Below are 20,444 nucleotides of genomic sequence, written 5' to 3' on the forward strand. Positions count from 1 at the left end.
AGTGAATGGGGAGGCAGCAAGTGTGAATCCAGCCAACGTCGATAACTGGTTATCACTGTTCCCTACCATAATTAATTCCTATCATCCACGCGACGTTTACAACGCGGATGAACTAGGCCTTTTTTTTCGTGTTCAGCCTAGCAAATCATTGAGCATGAAGGGCGAGTCCTGCCACAGTGGAAAGGTCAGCAAGGACCGAGTAACTGTGTTGCTTTGTTGCAATGAAGACGGCAGTGACATGATGAAGCCGTGGATGATTGGAAAATCCAAAAACCCGACATGCCTGCGGAACATTCCTTGTCTACCTTGTATCTACAAGAACAACACGAAGGCGTGGATGACCTGCGAGATTTTTTAATGCTTCCTGCGTTACCTCGACTGCTTACCGACTGCGTTACCTGCCTGAGATGCAAGGGGCGCAATGGCGTGCTGTTTTTGGACGACTGCGCTGCCTATCCGAAGGACACGTCATTCCTTCGCAACCTTCGTGTTGTGTTTCTACCTGCCAACACGACTAGCCACTTGCAACCCCTCGACGCTGGAATCATTAACAATGTGAAGCATTTCTATCGGAAATGTATTGTGCGACGCTTCCTTGCTTGCGTGTCACATGGTGATGACCCCAGGAAGTTATCGCTTCTCGATGCGATGCACTACTTGAGCACTTCTTGGGACAGTGTGACGAGTGAAATGGTTAGCAACTGTTTCAGGAAGTGCGGTTTTCGGCAGCAGCTTGCATCGGAGGATACAGAGTGCAGCGAAGACGACCCTGTGGCGCGCGCGTCTGACATTGACGACGACATCGATGAGGAGTTCCTCTCCACCGGTGCCGATGCACCCTTCGCCAAGTTCGTCTCGATAGACGACAACGTCCCAACTTGCGAGCCGCAAAGTGTCGCCGAGATTGTCGCGGAGGTGGTGGGGGGCGACGCAGCGAAGGAGGTGGGGGACAAGGCACCGGAAGACAGCGGCGAGAACGAAAGCGTGCGCTGACCGGCTAACTTCGCCGAAGCCCTTGCTGCACTAGAAGCTTTACAAAGCTTCTTTTGCATGAAAAACAACGAAAATGCGGACAAGGCTCTACAGTCTGTGCAGAAGGAGCTTTTCTTGTCCAAGGGTGTGTGGGGATCGAGAGCGTCCTCCTACCTGGCGCCTCGTTCCCCAGCTGTTGCGCGCGTGCCGGCCGCGTAGCCCGGGCGCACTTTGGCACCGGCAATCGCCAAAATGGCGGCCAGGGCGCCTCTTTGTCTGGGCAAGCCAAGCGTCGGCTCCGTCCCACGCTGGCATGTCCGGGCACGCTACGCTGACGCGCTGCGCGGGCCTACGTCACAACGCAGCGCCATTCCCCATTGGGCCGCTGGTGACATCCTCCTCTCCTACGAGCTAAGATGCGCCCGACAATTCGCTCGTGGCGGGAGATGCTCTCTGGCTAGCACGAGAGGTTGACGCGCTGCTCAAGCAGGCGGCTTCTCGTTCGTGTGCTCGACTGCTGCCCTTTGTGTGATGGTCGTAGCGCCGCCGGCAAGCGTACTTGATCGGTCTTGCGGAGTTCCCTCTACGGCCTGCAAGCCCGTGACTGTCATACCGTGCTGCATCTTGGGTTAATAAACCCGTGTTGTTTGTTGACCTCCTGCCTCGAGTGCCTTTTCTGCGCCGTGCCGGAGAATCGACGAACCCGGCCGTAGCGTCTTTGTTCGCTGCGGCAGTGGAGAACGTCGCGTCCATTGCCGGTCGCCTCGTAGGGTAAGCTTTGTGCTAAACCTATCTCCACAGGTGAGAGGCAGCAGCAGAAAATTACTATGTTTTTTGAGAAATAAATCTTTTGTGCCCTTACACTTCTATACGGACTTGTCAGCCTCAACTTTTGCTGGATTCGGATCGTACGTTTTCCCGGATCGTACGTTTATCTTCCACGTTTTTTCCGAAAACGTATCAACGAGGTTCTACTGATACACGCACACATACAAACGCACGCACGAACATAAAAAAAAGGATGGTTCAACCCCCCCTCTGAAAAAAATTTCTGGCTGCACTTCTGCTGGTATGGACTGCCAACCGACATGGTCCGCACGGGGTTTTCCACGTGCGGCATATCAGTACCACCGGCACCCGTTCCGACGGCGAGCAGCAGCAGTAGCTCACACGATGGCAATGACCGTGACTGCGTCCTTCTCTCAAGCAATGACGAGTCATAAGCAATGTTTCATGGACAAATAAATGTTTCTTTGCATCACTCCCTCCTGTGAAAAACTTATCGGTGAGCTACGGCCGCAGCATAAGGCTGTGTTCGGAGTCACCTTTTTTTCCTCTAGAAGGGGTTGCAATTTGGGGGGCGACTTATAATTGGAGTCGACTTATAATCGGCAATATACGGTAACATAACTTTATGGGATGGGAGCCATGTCAAGCAGCGGATTGCACTTTATTACTATAAGTGAAGTACAAGATATGTTCTGCTGATTTATTTGATATCCTGCATTTATCAAATGGCTCAACATTTGCAAACAGGATGGTGGTGCACGCTAGATTAGCCACGTTGCTAGTTTGTCCCACAATGTGTGCAAATCTCTGGGATCCTGAGAACATATGACTTGACTTGTCAATAGCTGAAGAAGTAATATGACCTATTAAGTGCGAAGCATTTTTGTTTAAAGGGGGCACTCGTAAGCAGACTGAGAATAGTGTGTCGTCATTGGTGCTCTGAGTGGACTTCATAATGTCTTCATAGCCCTTCATAGTGTCTGCCATCTTGTGATGGCAGCGGGGATGATGCTGGCCAGGCCGGCTCTGATTGCATTTTCGCTCACACAATTCAATTTTTGTTTCTTATTGGGTTGCATGGCCCAAGAGATTTTTGCACAAAAAAAAAATAAAATAAAAGCAGGCATTAGAATAAGTTCTGTAATAATGTCTTGAACATGTTTCTTCCTGTGGCAAATTGAAAACGGGCAATTTCGATTAAGTATTGTGTGTCTTTGACACATTTGCTGTTTCCTAAGCGCTGCGAAATTGTGCGCTGCTGCTATTGGAAACATTACTATGGTCAGCATTGGATTTGGGTGCACATAAGGTGGCTGCTCAGCTTCGACTTATCGAGTGACACTTAATATCAGGGCTTTGTTTCTTGACATCATTAATTGTGAGTTCAGTTGGTCGCAGAATTCTGTCTCCACTTTTTGGTTATATATTATCACAACTTCACATAAAGTATCGAAGCGTTTAGGTAGTAACTCTGTCCTGGTAATTCTGCAATCAAGATGTGGAGATTCCTGGAATCCGGTGGAAAAAGATTTTGATACAAAGGGTGAAAAAATATATGGAGTTGATAGAATGGTATGAAAAAATTTCGATGACAGATATTTTGTGTTAGTATTGTAGTTTTCACTAATGAGGCTTTACAGAATTGTTTGAGCCAGGCATGTTGTAATCTGCTGTTGCTGCATTTGTGCTTACTCGTGTTCTCTCGCCCACCTGGGCAGAAGGTGCCAGTGTATCGGAGAGTCCGGTCAGTGTGGGAATACCGTCCTACGTCACCCAAGAGGAGTTCAACCGATACGTCGGCTTCTGGTGGTGCCCCATGATTGGTGAGCACACCCCATTCCTCACCATTTTCTGTCATGCTTTACGTCCCGGTCAGTCTGCAAGTGTGCCTTCAGTCAAGCTTGCCCTTAGTGAAGGTGGCACAGGACCTGCGCCTGTTAGGCATTTTGTGAACTTGGAGCAGTCTAGCAGTTGTGCCTTATGCCCATTGTTCTTTTTATGGGCTAAAGAGTGCTACCAGCTGGTATGGGGTTTACATAGTTTTAAGCGCTCCTATTTAGATGCAAACTCCACCTTGTTGTCGCCAAAAAGTTTGAAAGAATGGAAAGAAAATGCAGTTGTGCTTTAAAAGAGAATTCCAAGTTCATAAAATGCAAAACAGGTGTAGTATACATGCTCCTTTTTATATGTGGAAACGTATGCATAGGATAAACTGGTTGACATGTTAACACCCACCTATTAGAACATCTACATTGTCTTGGCAAAGAAAGTGATTTCACACTTGTTTAACCACTGTGAGCTGTGGCTCACAGTGGAATCGCAGAAAGAAAATAGTGAATGTGGTAAAATTATACAGTACTAGCAACAAAATGTAAAATTAAAAGAAATGACACACAAAAAATCAAGAATCTGCTCGAAAACGCCGGCATCTTGACACGTGTAGGCAGAAAGTAGTAGGGAGGGGGAATAGATCGGATGACTAGGGAGGGCTATAGTGAAGTAGGTGAGCTGATAAAGAATGACGAAAGAGGGAGTGATCAGAGATGGAAACGATGTCACCTGGTAGCTGATTCCAATCGTTTGATGTGATCGGTATGAAGGAGCAAGAAAATGTGTTTGTGAAGCAGAAGGTACCTTTAACCGTGCATATGTGGTTAATCCAAGAGGAATGATATGTGGGAGGTGTAATGGAGCTCACTACGCAGTGATGGATGATGGTAATTCTTATAGAAAAGGCAAAGGTGGAAGTACTTGCGACGTAGTGATAAAGGTTGCAGTGACAAATCGCGCTTCATTGCTGATACTCTTGATGTACGGTGATAATCTGATAGAATAAAACGTGCAGCGTTATTTTGAATTAGCTCAAGATACGTAATCAAGTTTTCGTGGTGAGGGTTCCAGATTGCAGCAGTGTACTCCAATTTCGAGCGCACAAGGGTTTTATAAAGAAGCATCTTGAGGGAAAATGGGGCGTTGCTAAAATTTCGACGTATGTATCCCAACGTATGGTTAGCATTGTTCGTAATGACATTAATATGGGCATTCCATGTTAGATTGAAAGAAATGGTAACGCCTAAGTACCGGTATGACAACACGTGGTCAAGATAAACATCACCCAGTTTGTATGTTGAGGAGCTATTAAACTGGCGGGAGACCGTCATTAGCTTGCATTTGTCGGGATTTAATTTCATAAGCCATTTATCGCACCAATTTCTAATGCTATTTAAGTATGTCTGCAAGATGTTTTTATCATCATCGGTACGTATTTCTCTGTAAAGCACACAGTCGTCGGCATACAAATGAACGGATGAAGAGACGCAGTTAGGTAGGTCATTAATATAAATTAAAAACAGCAGTGGTCCCAAAACTGAGCCCTGTGGTACACCCGATGTTACACTTATTTCTGGCGAGTCATGACCGTTAACAGTGACGTACTGAAAACGGTTTGTTAGAAAGTAGTCGAGCCATGCCAGTACATTAGAGTAAAGGTTGAGAGAGGAGAGCTTATACATTAGTAAAGCGGGATTGACTTTTTTAAATGCTTTTGCAAAATCCAAGAAAATGCAGTCAATTCGAGATTGTTTATCTAGAATGGTGTGCAGGTGATGAGTGAAAAGAAGCAACTGGGTTTCACAAGAAAACGTACGCCTAAAACCGTGTTAGGCCGATGTAAAAAATGAATTTGATTCTAAAAATTTTGCAATATATGAGTGCAGTACATGTTCCATTAGTTTACACGAAATGCTTGTTAGTGAAATGGGCTGATAGTTAAGAGCGGAGTGAGAAAGACATGGTGAGAAAGACATGGTGATGTCGAAATGTAGCACCAAATGGTCGCTCAGACCAGGAAGATAAATAATTGGGGATATGAAGTCTGGATGTGTTGACAAAACTAGGTCTAATGTATTAGACGATTCATTAGTTACCATTGTGGGTTTCGTTAAAACCTGGGTAAAGTTAAAACAATTACAAAAATCTAGGAACTATTGGGATTATGTTGAAAAGGGTTTGAGCAGAGGAACACCAGTGTGCCAGGTGATGTTAGGAAAATTCATGTCACCAAAAAGAAAAATTGGTGACGAAGGATACCGAGTGACGACATAGCCAAGAACGTCATGCAATTCATCGATGAATGACGATGTATAAGCAGGATTAGTACTAATACCTTGCAGTTCTTCACGAAAACTGTCAGTCTTTGCATGGAGCTCTGAAAAATTTCTGGCGTGATTCAGGTCTCTCTGCTGTCTCGTTATTCCAGTGGATCAAATCTGTTCAAAATAGTGAGCATCCAGCCTCGTGAAGTAGTGCGTACATATACAAAAACCAGACGACAAATTAGATTTTCGGAATTAACAAGAGTTGAACTACGGAACTTTTACTATACGCGTGACCCTATGGGAATTAAATAGGACTTGTTTTTCAGACCACTAGAGCCAAGTAAGCTTTACAGTGGAAACATAGACGTAGTTTTAATGTAGCATTGTACCATAAGGACCGACAACTTTACTGAATATGGCTTGCTGTATACGACTCTCTTCACTGCAAGATTGCCATCAAGGCACTTCTTGAATTATCGCTGATGATGTTTCTATTGAACGTTCATTGATACTCATTTCAGTTGAGTTTTTATTAGTACACACTATCGGGCTAAACAACAAAAGGGCTAATTGGGAAAGCTATGTTGTGAAAAAGCCCCTCTGTGACTTCATGTGCGATGCAGTTTTCAGAGTGTGTCACTTGTTTAATCGGGTTGGCAATCGCCGGGCGGATTCCAAGGGCTGGCGTCTCGGCCCTCCGAAAACGCACCACGAAAGCGCGGACAATTTAGAGTTGGTCCTATTGGTGCGCCAACGAACGCCGGTTGTGGTCCAAACACCGAGTCAGAGCTGAGAGTCGATAACACAAACGAAAACGAAATATATTCTCCGTTAAGGCAATACAAATATTACAAACACATGCACACTCGGCTGGTACCAGTTACAACTTCACAATATACTCAGATGGTGTTTACACAATGGGAACTAAACAAACAGGTCACACGCTGCAAATGCAATCACATGCATTACAACTATTCAAGGACAGTTAAAGTCCCGAACGTACAATGGCGTATCCAGTCCACAATTCTTGGATGGTAATCGAATGCTTCTCTTCTAGGAAACACTCATGCCAGCTCCAGCATTGATTGTCTTAGCTCAACCGTCGTAACTTGTCACGGCTCACACGGCGTTGTCATCCAATTCTTCCAGATCGACGATCGACTGACCGCACACCATCATATACACGTCTTCTTTGGCTAAGGGAGACACACTCAGCATAACTTCACCATCACCGGGCCGACTGACTCACTCACTCCTTCTCTGTCTGTCTGGTCGTCGTTTGCGTGCTTTTATCCCCTCTCTCCTGGTTTCTAGAAGTGTCGGGAGCGTTCTTCGGTGTGTAGTACAGCCAAGGCTAGGGAAAGGGCGAGAGTTTTCTCGTAGGTTCGAATCGCGGCGGCATCGCTCGGCGATGCGTCATGCTTCTCTTCCAGATGTTTCCAGGCTTTGCCGGGCGTTTGGTCGCGTTGTCTGCGTCTGGCTCGAGTGGGTAAGGAGGATGCGGCGCGTCAGCGTCTTTTGATGCTTGTTTTTTCATTGTTCGCTCTTCTTGGGTGAGCGGCTCGCGCTGTTTTATCCCGCTGCTGTTTGAAAGCGGCCATGCGCGCGCTTTTTAACGCGCTTGTTTGTGACAGAGTGGCATACTGTGCTTTGTATGTGGCAAACTTGCATTGTTTCTAACATTGTTGCACAACATGCAGATGCTGTGGGAACGTACCGTATCCTGTACGAGGTGGTGGACGAGAACGATGTGGAAGTTCTCCAGTTGCCTTCGTTTGGGGAGGATGGCATGGCTGGCACAGAGGAGCACCGCTTCCCGCGTGCGGGTTCACCAAATGCCCGCTCCTCGCTTGCCCTGGCACAGTTTTCACTCTCCCACACTGGACAGGTGGGTAGCCTTTTATGGGAAATTTTGTTCACTCACAACTTCTTACGGTTTTTACTTACACATTTTGCCCGAGAAATGAAAGCTTACTGCCTTGTTTATCTCACAAGCAATCTTGACTGGTGGGAAAATGTTGTTGCCCCTTCATTACTTTAGAAGTTGAAAGAAGCTAATAATTACTTCATGAAAAGGACAAATTCTAGCGAAGAACAGTTGGCACTAATGGACACTTCTACTGCAACTAAGGATATTTTTGACAAGTACAACGTGTACGGAACCATTTGTGGATTTAAACAGCTTAACAATTTCTTGTAGCTGCTCACACAGGCTGCTACTTACTCTACAATACCACACCGGTCTTCTGTGGTAAAACTGACTTACAAGAGTTCATTTCACTTGATTTGTAAGATCTACCAAAATTTGCGATGTCATGCTCAATTATGTTGACATTGCGGATGCTTGATGTTGCAACACAGAAAATGTGGCCATTAAAGCTGTCATAGTTGTGTCATTCGATGGTTTTTGATGCTGCATTCGCCTGCCTTTATGAAGAGCAGAGGTTTGGTTTGGTGAATGCAGCATTTGGTGTCGTACCACTTTGAGCATCACCTAAGGTTATCTGGCGAGCTGTGGCATCCAAATTAGCATGGTGGCTTTGCTTGCGTTGATTACAAAAGTGTGGTGCATTTACATTTCGTTTCGATTTTGTTGGCATGGCATTGAACTCTAAATATGGTTGCCAGCTCACGTCTTGCAATTTTTTTTACCTATTATAGATTTTTTTTTTCTCAGATTACCTGTTTACACTCATGCAGATACTTGCCAAGTTTCTAAGAAAAAGTGTGAACATGCATTTATCTATGAAAAAAACCATGTGCTACAAAGGCAGCACCCACATGAATTGGTGTTGCTGCCTAGTGGCAGAGGTTTTGGGACGTTAAACTCCAACAATTATTATTATGCCTGGTGGCAGCTGTGAAAGTTACTCGGAGAGGGTTGCAGCATAGCCAGGGCAACTGATCTGCTTTCTCTTGTAATGGTAAAATGAAACAGCGCTCGTTTGTCCGTCATTTCTTGCAATGTTATTTTACAAACATTACCGTAAAATCACAAGCAACCCCCCCCCCCTCTACAGTGACGGATATTCGGAGATTTGAAGAGGGGCCCTTGCTCTGTCATGGGTAAAAATTCAAGATGGCGACGAAAGAGCTGCTAAGAATAAAGAACACACACCCGTGCTTCTAATGAAATGCTTTGTTGAATACGCATGCATTCACTGTTTTCATTCGGCCTTGTCGGGCGAATAAAAACAGTGAAAATGGTGGGAGGTGAGAAGGGGGCGCATATTTGAAATCTCCCGAAGAAGGGAGGGGGGCACTTGCTCGGGATCTTACGGTATGTCACTTATTTTGTTACTAAGAAAGGAAAAGGATTACAGTGAAGTGCTACCGCTTGTTGAAATGTTGGTTTCAGCGACAAACCCTGTTCAAGGATTTCTCATCTAGTAATGAAAGTGTTACATGTAGCTGATACCTTTTCAATGTTGCCACAGAATTTTGCAGATTCCTCTATCTGGATTTGCATAACTTCAAATTTTCTACGGCATAAAGTTTGGGGCTCTGAAGCAGAAGTGTGCAGTACAGTAGAACCTCGTTGATACATTTCCGAAAAAAATCGCGGAAAATCAACGCACGATCCGGGAAAACGTACGATCTGAGTCGAGTAAAAATTGATGCTGACAAGCCCATATTGAGGTGCAAGGGCAAAAAACATTTATTTCTCAAAAAACATGGAGGGACTCTTTGATTTTTGAACTCCTGGCATCTCGCTGGCAGCCAGAGGTGAGCCAGCTAGTTCCGGGGAAATAATGTCGTGGTCACCTGTGTTGAAATCCCGAGACAACCCAAATATTGCAAAATCGAACTCTGTGACAACCAGCGTGAATGTAAAGAAACGCTACCACCGTGTCAGCAGGTAAAGCTTTGTGCCGCATGAGCGTCGGTTCTTTCTGCATTGCCGCTTGGAAATATGGGGCTAGGTTTGTCGAAGAGCGGAAGTGATATTTGCGAGCATATGCATTTGGGATACGATCACGTACGTTCGCAAGATCACGTGCGACTCGCCCCGTCCGTGAAGAAAACTGCCACCCCGCCAAAGGCTTAACAAGCTCAACGCTTTGCAGTGCACGTAACAATCGCGGTACAACACGGTATGCGAAATCTCGCGAAAGTGATAAGTGTCCCCGAAAGCGGTAGCTGTTCGCGGCTATCGCATACTACGTCGCACACTCGTGCTGATCAGTTTGTGTTCTGTCTTAACTTGAGACATGCGCTGGTATGTTTGCCGCCACTCGTAATCGCACCATCTCGCACGGCGGAACGGGCTTTAAAAGATAACGCCCAGCGTAATGGCAACCGAAGGTGAGGTCCCCAAGCTCCCGCATTGCGATCTGTCGAGTCCTCACAAAGATGGCGGCGAGCGCGCATCGTCTCATTTTGGCGTCTGATAACCAGAAACCTCCCAGGTATCTTCCCGAACAAATTTTTTCTGGCAGCTTCTGACGACCTGCTGGTAGGCAGAATTGTCCAGCCAGAGAAAAACGAGCGCCAACTGGAATTGCACCGGGCAGAGCATCCCGAAAACGAACGCGCTTTGGGAGAAAAGTGGGGGGAAATTATTGGCCATATTCACTGGGCACAATGGTTATGTGTTGCTGTGGTTACGGTTGCTATGGTTGCTATGGTTACGTGTCGCGGCGTGTTGCACAGCGGCGGCAGCATGTGCGTTTCCGTAGGTCTTGTACCGAACCATGACGGACAGGAGGAAAGACAGCCTCTAATCTTTGGGCCGTCTTGTTAGTTTCCCTGGTTGTTGTTGTAGCCATGGGGTCTGAACAAAAGTCTGTGAAACGAGTGTGCATCTATGTACCGTGCTACGGATGAAGGATTTGCAATGCTTAGCAAAATTGTGCCAAGTGCTACAGAAAATACCTTTTTTCTTTTTGAAAGCCGTTTGAAGATTTTGACGGCCAGTGTCGCCGCCTGCCTTCGAGTCGGTGTGTGGTTGACAGACAGTGGTGATTTAGCAATTCGGAGAAGACACGGAGAGGACGATCGGGCAATTCGGAAGAGATACAGAGGCTACAGTTGAGCAAAGCAGAGAAAGCGCGGAGGGGGAAAGGCACTGCGGTGAAGCCGCCGTCGCTGCGCGGCGTCTGTCTGCCACTTCGCGCTTCACAAGTACACGAGAGGACCCTTTTTGCACACCTGAATGAGAGTTTCTGAGTACAAAACGTATCATACGACTGCAGTTTTATTGCGGTGCTGAACGTTGCTGCCGAATAATCGTATTTTCCGGGAACATATTAACCGGAACATGTTACGCACAGCTGTATTGGGTTATTTTATTGCGATAGCAATTATATGGACAGTCTCGGCTGGTTTTTGCCGTCGCCGTCGCCACCGTCATGCTGCGTATATGTATAAGTATGTATATATATATATAAAAGTCTAAAAAAAAAATAATTCCGAAAAAAGCTTCCGAAGCGCGGAATCAAACCGGCGTCTTCTCGATCCGCAGCGCGTGGCTCTAACCACTATGCCACAGAGCGCAGGTCGTCCAGCTGGCTAACGGCGAGTGTTATATACACACCCTTTACCGCAGTACTCAGAGACGGCAGGCGCTTATAAGTGTTTCTTCATTACCAGCGAGATGGCGCTAGGAGTGCAAGATGCGCACTTAAAGGCGTTGGCCAGCTCGCCCCGCTTTTGCGAACGCCGTTTCTCTTGGCCCTACATGACATGGTCGCATTCGTGCGCTTATCGAGGAAAGAAGGGGACGGGCAGGGGGGGTGGGGGTGGAGCGGGGTCTGTCTTGTGCTTTCCCCACGATGTCCGCACTGAAGTCCCAGAGCATACGAAGGTAACTTCGCTCGCTGCAGCGGCCGCGTTTGTGAAAGGAGCTCGCTGTTCAAACAGAAATAAATAACTGTGACAGTTAGTTCGCGCTCGTCCTGTGTGTACGTGTTCGTTCGTTTCGTGCGTCCTGCTTTATGTGTGAGCAGTGTGCTTCAAGTGTCGAGCTGTGATGCATGATCGTTCGCGCTCGTCCTGTGTGTGTTCTTTTCGTGTGTCCTTTGCACTTGAGTGACGCGCTGGAAATTTCGAGCTGGGTTCCGTTCTTTGCGTTACATTCCAATTTGTTGCTAGTATCACATTCATTGCTTCGCCATTGTGGCAAAACTGTGACTTTTTAATTTTCGCGATTTCGAGCGTAGGAGCCGGGAAATCATGCTAAGCGGGAACGTATCAACAAGGTTCTACTGTACGCTAATTCACTGAACAGGGTACATCAAAGCTCAGTGTTGACTTATTTTTCATGTACTGCTAGAGAGTTGTCCTGTTGATACTCTCTTTCACTTACAGATCGAGCAGGTGTGCCTGCTGTCCTTGACTGAGCCCCTGTCATCACTTTCACCAAGTTCAGAGTACCTGCTAAGAGCTGGCTGGACTCCTGACGGCTCTGCGTGAGTGCCTCTTGCCTAGGGATCATTGCAGCACTAAATGTGACCCAGTGTCTTTTGTCACAGGCTCGCTGCTGAACTTGGGAACTTGATTGGTTGCTAGGCAGTGCTAAAGTCGACCCCACATATGTTCACTCAGTTATATCGCAAATATTGTTTTTATTAAACAGTTGTGATATAGCCTTAGAAATTTTATGCTAAGGAATACGGCGGTACTATGCCTTTATCAAACTCCTATCCACACCATAAAGAAATTGAACACTGGACCACGGTGTAACTGAGGTCGCCCAGCTGGAGGTATTTAGTAACAATGCCGATGAGTGCAAAGCTACACATTTAGGCAGATTCTGTCAGGCAATATTGCCTTGAAGACACCATTATTGTATTTCATTTCCTTATACAGTAGAACCCCGCTGATACGTTTTTGAAGGGACCGTAGGAAATAAACATAAGAGACGGGAAACGTAAGAGCCGAAAAACAGGAAAAACGGCAAAATATTTAGTGGTACAGAATTTTATTTCAATTCTTACGAGCAGCACGAAAATTGGCGCGCTCAGCCGCGATCTAGTCGATGGATAGAAACGCGGAGCTTAGGACGGCCTTATCCACAGAAATGTAATCAACGTATGTGATTTTTTTAACACCAATAGCTGTAGGCATGAAAGAACTAAGCACATGCAATCACGACCGGCGCGGCGAGTCCGACCGCGAACCGCACGCACGACCATGCGAGCTCCAACCAGCTCGAACTCCTCCCGTTCTCCGACACATAACGATGATGATGAGTCTACGCCAACGCGATGGCAAAGTGAATGCCAATCTCGAAGGCCTTGCTTTCGCAAGCAATTACGTCATACACGCCATGTTTGTGCAATGCAAATCTCAGAGGCTATGCTTTTGTCAATAGTAAATGCAAATCTCGAAGGCCTTGCTTTCGTGAGCAGTTACGTCATAGACACCATCTTTGCAATCTGAATCTCGAAGGCCATGCTTTTGTTTGCATCAATTGAAAGATTCTGTTGCTTGCGCCTCTCATGCGGCTAATTTTACGGTCAAACGAGGCCAAGCTGCGTGAAAATGCACCATGGTAGTGCACCATGGAGTGTCTCTTTGGTAGACACTCGGTCGGCTCCGGGCGCACTTCGCGACGTATCATACGGGAACGGTCCGACAGTTACGACGTAACAGCGGGGTTCCCAATACATTGTATCCTATGGGAGCTATGCCGGGACCGGCGGAAAACGACGTAACAGCCGGGAAAACGCAGCAGTGAGGAACGTAACAGCGGGGTTCTACTGTATTGTGATGAAAAATTCGGAAACAGGATTTGTGTGCTAGAGCTGACGTTTCGATAAGCGGACTTGTCTTCTTCAAAGTTGCAACTGCTTTCCAGCAGTTGCATCCAACAGCTTTGAGGCCACATTGATCATATCATGTGGCAAGTGGTCTGGAGAACATAGAATTCGGTGTTGTACCACTATGAGTGTATTTTGTAGGATGTGGTGGTTGAATGGACATAAAAGTTTTGCTTTCACTAATCAACACAGTGTGTAGGCAATGGGTTTTCTTTCTCTTTCCTCATAAGTGCAATTGTCCAGCGTGTGGTTCTCAGTGTGTGTGCTTTTACAGTGTGTGGGCTGAGCTTCTGGATCGTCCACAGCAGCGACTGCAGCTGCTGCTGTTCCCATTGAGCTGCTTCCAACCTCCTGAAGGATTGCAGCAGGCCTCGGCACAGTCCCTCCTCCTCTGGCAGGAGACCTCGCAAGTCTGGATCAATGTGTGTATTGCTGCATGATGTCCCTCTCTTGACTTTCTTGTGCTTCTGAGCAGGGACTTTTGTCTGGCCACTTTGACAAAGGGTGTAAAAAACACTCTGTCATTGTTGAAGGCTACAGTAAAAATCCCACTAAAGACGAGCTCTTCATCTAAACTCTTGGATGTACAAAACAATGTTGGAAAATTTGGTTGGCTTTCCATACACTTAATGCATCAAAAAAAATCTTACAAGCTGCTTTATGGATACAGTCAAACCTCGTTACAACGAACACCACATTAACGAACATTTCAAATTAACGAACTTTTAAGAAATCCCGTGCCGACTGCCTATAGTTTCAATGTAAAAATATTTCACTATTACGAACTTCAGAATAACGAACGTTTCAGAATAACGATCGTTATTTAATTCCCGTGAAATCTTAACAACACTTCAGTACTACGAACTTATATCCCGAAATGCGAGGTTTCTTAGATTTCAGTGTATCGGTCATGGCAGTCGGAGCTGTAAGGCAGCAGACAACGCAGCGCGAAGAGCAGACGCCCTCCTGCAAAAACCTGAGATGGCGCGGGAGGAGAAAGACGCGGGCGGAGAATTTTTTTTTCCCCTCCGTTGCGGAGGCGACAACGCATGAGGTTTTGTAAAGGCCCAACCGCATGCATTGCACGAGACTTTCGAGGCGAAGGCGGCTGCGACGAACGGGCTGTCGCGACGGGAGCACCCACATGTTCGCGACGAAGTGTCACGGTTGCTCGATTGAAAACTATTGCATGCGCGCAGGCAAATTACAAAAAAGAATTACAGAGTAGATGAATGACGACATGCCAGATTTATTATTGTCTTGTTTGAGATAAGGATGCCATAAAAGCGTTTCGTGACTTTCTTTTTTCGCAATCTTATGTTTAACCGCGACAGTAGTATCTGCTGTGATCCCATGGGGCGCCCAGAAGCGTACGCTGCCTACGCTACGTCGCACTTTGCAAACTGCGTTATGTTGGGGTTAGTCCACGAGGCGCATCTCGACAACGTTTCCTCTTGCTGTCATAGAACGTTTAAGAAAAGCCGCAGCGCCTCACATCGTTGCTTCGCAGGGAGAAGGGCTACCTCACACGACGACGATGTTGACATTGCAGCAAGCTACTGCCAATGCAGCAAGCTACCACCGAAACATCAAAACGAACCGTCGATCAATATTAACGACAAAATACGGCCGCTGCCTCGCTCTCCGCGTGAGATGGGGCTGTAAAGAAGGTAGTCTATAACTTGCATTCCTTGAAGTACGCGCCGATTGGAAGCATCACGAGCAAATTGCAACCGAAGCGAGGGTCAGAGATGCCGCCATTTTGCCAACATCGTCATGCTCACTTCCGGGCGACAAGCGATATTTTCTGGCTTTCCAGAAACCTGCGACGCGACAAGCGACGGCGATGGATGGCTCTCCGCGGCAGCAAATCCTGTCGGCTGTCGCTCAAAACTCGCGTGCATGCAGTTGGGCCTTAAAGAATTGCAGCGATGACATGGACGACGATGTCACGGTAGCACCCGAAGATCGCGACGAGTCCGTGTTGGCCACAGATGCGTTGGACTACTTGAGGAAACTCCGCTTATTCATAGAAAAAAGCAGAACAGCGACCGAAGCGGCGCATAAAAATGCGGACGTTCTAGAATCGTTCGTGACGCAGAGTTTGTGCTGCACCCGTCAAAAAACGGTCACGGACTATTTCAAATAAACATACCTTGTCTGTCGTTCACGTGTGCATTGTTGTGAGAAACGAGTTCAAAGGACGTACCGTTGCAAAGGTAGGACGTTTGCGTTACTGAAATTCTATTTGGGATGTTAAACCCCAGATATTATTATTATTATTGAAATTCTATTGTTATGGTAAATTTTTGGGCTTTCACTATAACGACCTTTCAAAACAACGAATATTTTTACGCGGTCCCCTGAAGTTCGTTATACCGAGATTTCACTGTAATACAGTGGAACCTCGATTATGTGACCCCCAGTTTTGCAATCACCCGCATTTTACAATGAATCGGTTCGGTCCTGGCAAAACCCCCTCAGAAATAATGTACCGCATATACTCGCTTAATGAACGCACTTTTTTTCCCGAAAACTGAAGCAAAGTTGGGGGGGGGGGGGTTATTATGCGGGGTAAATTTTATGAGAACTCTTTTGGGATGAGCAAAAAATGCGGTAAAAAAAAAGTGAGGTAGCTTACATTTCGCAGTAAACATACACGTACACTAATTTGAAACAGCTTTTTTATTGCCCTTCACTCTTCGTCAGAATCACTAGGTTTGTCATCCAGGTCGCTCGCCACTTTGTCATTTTGCTCCCACAAGTGGTCGTCCTCGCTGCTGTCCAGCGCATTTGCAATTCCAGTCTTCTTAAAGCTCTTTGCGATCAAATCAGTGGCAGCGAGCAAGAACCAGGAGCACACCAGGTCGACGGACGACCTTTTAATCTTGCCGGTCAGTGTTAGGGCGTGCCCTCCATGGGCCATCCAGTCTGTATACAACTGGCGCACACTGTCTTTAAAGAGCTTGTTCACACAAACATCAAGGGGCTGCAGCACCGAAGTGAGTCCACCTGGAATGATGGCGATCTCGGCGTGCAGCTCCTTCAGTTCCCGGCGTACGTTCTCTCCCTGGTGGCCGCGAAAACTGTCGAGCACAAGGAGAGACGGGAGAAGCAGGGTGCCAGGGAGCCGTCCCCAGACTGTCCGGACCCAATCGGCCATTAGATCGGCCGACATCCATTCTTTCTCTTGGGCTCGCACGTGTATGCCGGCTGGGCAGTTGGCCTTCGGTTTTCCGTTTGAAGATAACGTACGGCGGCAACTTCCTGCAATCTGCCGTGATAACCAGCATTACCATGAAACACTGCTTCTCGGCGCCTGTCGTTTTGACGAGCACACTGCGTTCTCCTCTCTCATTGACCGTCCTGCTCATTGGCATGTCGAAATTGATGGGTGTCTGGTCCGCGTTCCCAATTTGCGAGAGAAGAAATTCTTGGTCCCACCGCAGGCATATCACAAACTTGTGAAAGTCCACTACCTTTTCTTCATAGCAACCAGGCAGTCGCTGACAAAGTGATATGCACCTCCTCAAGCACAGTCCATTACGCCGCATGAAGCGTGTCGTCCACCCATTACTCGCTTTGAAAGCGGTAGTCGCGAGGCCATGCTTCCTGGCTGTGGCTCATGCGTGCGTCCTGATCATTTCGTGCAAAATGACACAGCCTTCCTTCCGCAGGTCCCGGACATATTACAGTAGAACCCCGCTGATACGTTTTTGAAGGGACCGTAGGAAATAAACGTAAGAGACGGGAAACGTAAGAGCCGAAAAACAGGAAAAACGGCAAAATATTTAGTGGTACAGAATTTTATTTCAATTCTTACGAGCAGCGCGAAAATTGGCGCGCTCAGCCGCGATCTAGTCGATGGATAGAAACGCGGAGCTTAGGACGGCCTCATCCACAGAAATGTAATCAACGTATGTGATTTTTTAACACCAACAGCTGTAGGCATGAAAGAACTAAGCACACGCAATCACGATCGGCGCGGCGAGTCGGACCGTGAACCGCACGCACGACCATGTGAGCTCCAACCAGCTCGAACTCCTCCCGTTCTTCGACAAAAACGATGATGATGAGTCTACGCCAACGCGATGGCAGAAGTGAATGCCAATCTCGAAGGCCTTGCTTTCGCAAGCAATTACGTCATACACGCCATATTTGTGCAAAACAAATCTCAAAGGCTATGCTTTTGTCAATAGTAAATGCCGATCTCAAAGGCCTTGCTTTCGCGAGCAGTTACGTCATAGACGCCATCTTTGCAATTTGAATCTCGAAGGCCATGCTTTTGTTTGCATCAATTGAAAGATTCTGTTGCTTGCGCCTCTCATGCGGCTAATATTACGGTCAAACGAGGCCAAGCTGCGTGAAAATACACCATGCCGCTCTCTTTGGTAGTCACTCGGTTGGCTCCGAGCGCACTTCGCGACGTATCATATGGGAACGGTCCGACAGTTACGACGTAACAGCGGGGTTCCCAATACATTGTATCCTATGGGAGCTATGCCGGGACCGGCGGAAAACGACGTAACAGCCGGAAAAACGCAGCAGTGAGGAACGTAACAGCGGGGTTCTACTGTATAAGACACCTTCTTCCACAGCAGGAAACTTTCCGGTCTTCGGTCCCCTAAAAGCATGCCGCTCCCTATTCGTAGCGCATAGCTTGTCGTGCTGATTCCACCAGTAATGCACACGGACATCGTCAATTCCGAAATGCCTACCGACAGCACGATTCCTGTGCTCAGGAGCATACTCCACAGCCTGTAGCTTGAAACCGGCCATGTAGCTCACATTTCACCCCATTGTCCATGGCAAAACACAAAACAGACTAAAAATGAACTCATAACAGAGTGGGAATGGCTGGCGGGAACAAAAAAGTAGGGCTACAATGGCTAGAACGCTAGAACACGCGGCACTGTCTAGCCTCGTTTTGATTGGCTGTCCCACCTGGCCTTGGAAACTCCGCCGCTTCGGTGGTAGGTGGCGCTATCTTCTGCAAGCTGTCTCGCTGTCTCCAGTTGCTGCCGGCTCCTTAAAGTGTCGTATTTGCAGAAAGCGACCGTTGGCTGGCGTGGGCAGTTTCGTGACCTTCGCTCGCTGTGTACTTGCGAGCCGCGATGTCTCTACACTCATACCGTTCAGGATTCTTACTGTGGCACACGGACACTTCAAAAACAAGTACACTCAAACCTCATTATAACAAAGTCGCACCTGCCACGAAAATAACTTCTTTATATCCGAAAATTCGTTATAAACGTTTATTTCTAACACTGTGGCTATGACAAGACTATTCTTCATTTACTTCGTTATAACCGATAATTCGTTATATCCGTGTTCGTTATAACGAGGTTTGAGTGTACAAAAAGAGAGGGACATGCCGCGCACAGATAGAAAGAAAAACAAACAAAGAATGGTGCGCAGCAGCGGGTGGAGGGGAGCGTGGGGAGAAGCAAACCGATGGGGATCAGCATAATAAAAAGAAAGAAAGAAAAGATCTAAGGGCGAGGAGCGCTGCGCATCGGTTCGCGGGACTGCAGCAGATGAAAGTAGGGGGTGCGTTTATTACGCGGGAGAAAAAAAGTCTAAATTTCGACGACTAAAGTTCGGGGTGCATTTATTATGCAAGTGCGTTCATTATGCGAGTAAATGCGGTATTAAAAGCCTCGATTAGACAACGCAATTTTACACCGACCCCGCATCATACTCTCTCTGATACTGTCCGAGAAAAAAGTCACCTTTCTTACTCAGATCTAACGCCTACTAAATATTTGCGGGTGCAAAATCAAAACACACATGCCCCTGGATTTACGATTAGAAAAAATAGAAAAAGACCGGTGGAGTATGCTTTTGTAGCATGAAAAATTTATTCTCCTTACAGTTCATTTTCTTCTGTGATCCAGTTTTCCTAGCTTTAATGTTGCTTCTGGATATGCCTTGATCGTGTTCGTATCCAGGGTCATTATGTAGACAAGCTTGATCTACATGGACTAGCTTCAGCTAGTCGCCAAGCTCATCTTCAAGATCTGGATATTTTCACTTTTTTAGCTCGTGGCAACTTTTCCTGGTGGACATTCAGCTGAAGATCTCCCTTTGATTGCTGTACTCAGTGACAGGGCTTCAGCACGCAAAAGGGACGTGACATAGCTATCTTCGCTGCACAAAATAACTTTCTCTTGATGTGAGCTTTCATAATAACCCACTGCATTTCATGAGGAAACAAATACAAAAGCATCCTACCTGAACTCACAAGAAAATGTGCTCCATCGCCATTATGTGATGGCGATGACACTGTACCTGACTCTTCTGACAGGAGGCTGTTGCCAATGCGGTTTCGGTTTCGTTCTTAGCGCAGGCAATTTTCGGAGTTGATTTATTGGAAAGAAGATGCACGTTGGATTCGACTTTTTTAAAGTTGAGAATAAAGATCGGCTCACACCTCCTTCAATTAAATGCTTAGCTGTCGTTTTTAGAAATAATTTTATCTACCTTCGTTGGACGAGTGCAGGGTCGAGCCGAGGGCTTGTTCAGGCACTCTGTAAGACTACATTCATTAGTCGTAGCTCTTGTATAATTTGGCTCCGTAGCCTTAACTTCGTTGCCAAGAAAAGTTGTCCGCAAATGTAGAAAAGCCTCCATTTGTCATTGCCTGCAGGTGCATGATGTACTGGTCTTCCTGCGGCCAGAGTCTCCCCAGGAGCTGCGCCTTCTGTGGGCCAGTGAGGAGTCTGGCTTCCGGCATCTCTACCTCCTGCGGCTACGCACAGATGGCCAGGCTCCCTGCACAGCCCTTCCGCTGCCATCGGGACACGGTGAGCATTGGCGCCTT

At 46.9% G+C, this 20,444-nt stretch overlaps 1 protein-coding gene across 2 annotated transcripts in view; it reads left to right on the plus strand.

Moving 5' to 3' along the window:
* The window catches only part of LOC119393181 (dipeptidyl peptidase 9), an 86,692-nt gene that overhangs the window by 18,763 nt on the left and 47,485 nt on the right, over nt 1-20,444 (plus strand). For both annotated transcript variants that reach the window (XM_037660019.2, XM_049416135.1), the window contains exons 5-9: nt 3,480-3,584; nt 7,559-7,746; nt 12,168-12,268; nt 13,896-14,043; nt 20,271-20,427. In XM_037660019.2, coding sequence (XP_037515947.1) covers nt 3,480-3,584; nt 7,559-7,746; nt 12,168-12,268; nt 13,896-14,043; nt 20,271-20,427 — 699 coding nt within the window. The remainder of the gene's footprint in view (nt 1-3,479; nt 3,585-7,558; nt 7,747-12,167; nt 12,269-13,895; nt 14,044-20,270; nt 20,428-20,444) is intronic.

The sequence above is a fragment of the Rhipicephalus sanguineus genome, chromosome 5 (genome assembly GCF_013339695.2).
Source record: "Rhipicephalus sanguineus isolate Rsan-2018 chromosome 5, BIME_Rsan_1.4, whole genome shotgun sequence".
Classification (NCBI taxonomy): domain Eukaryota; kingdom Metazoa; phylum Arthropoda; class Arachnida; order Ixodida; family Ixodidae; genus Rhipicephalus; species Rhipicephalus sanguineus.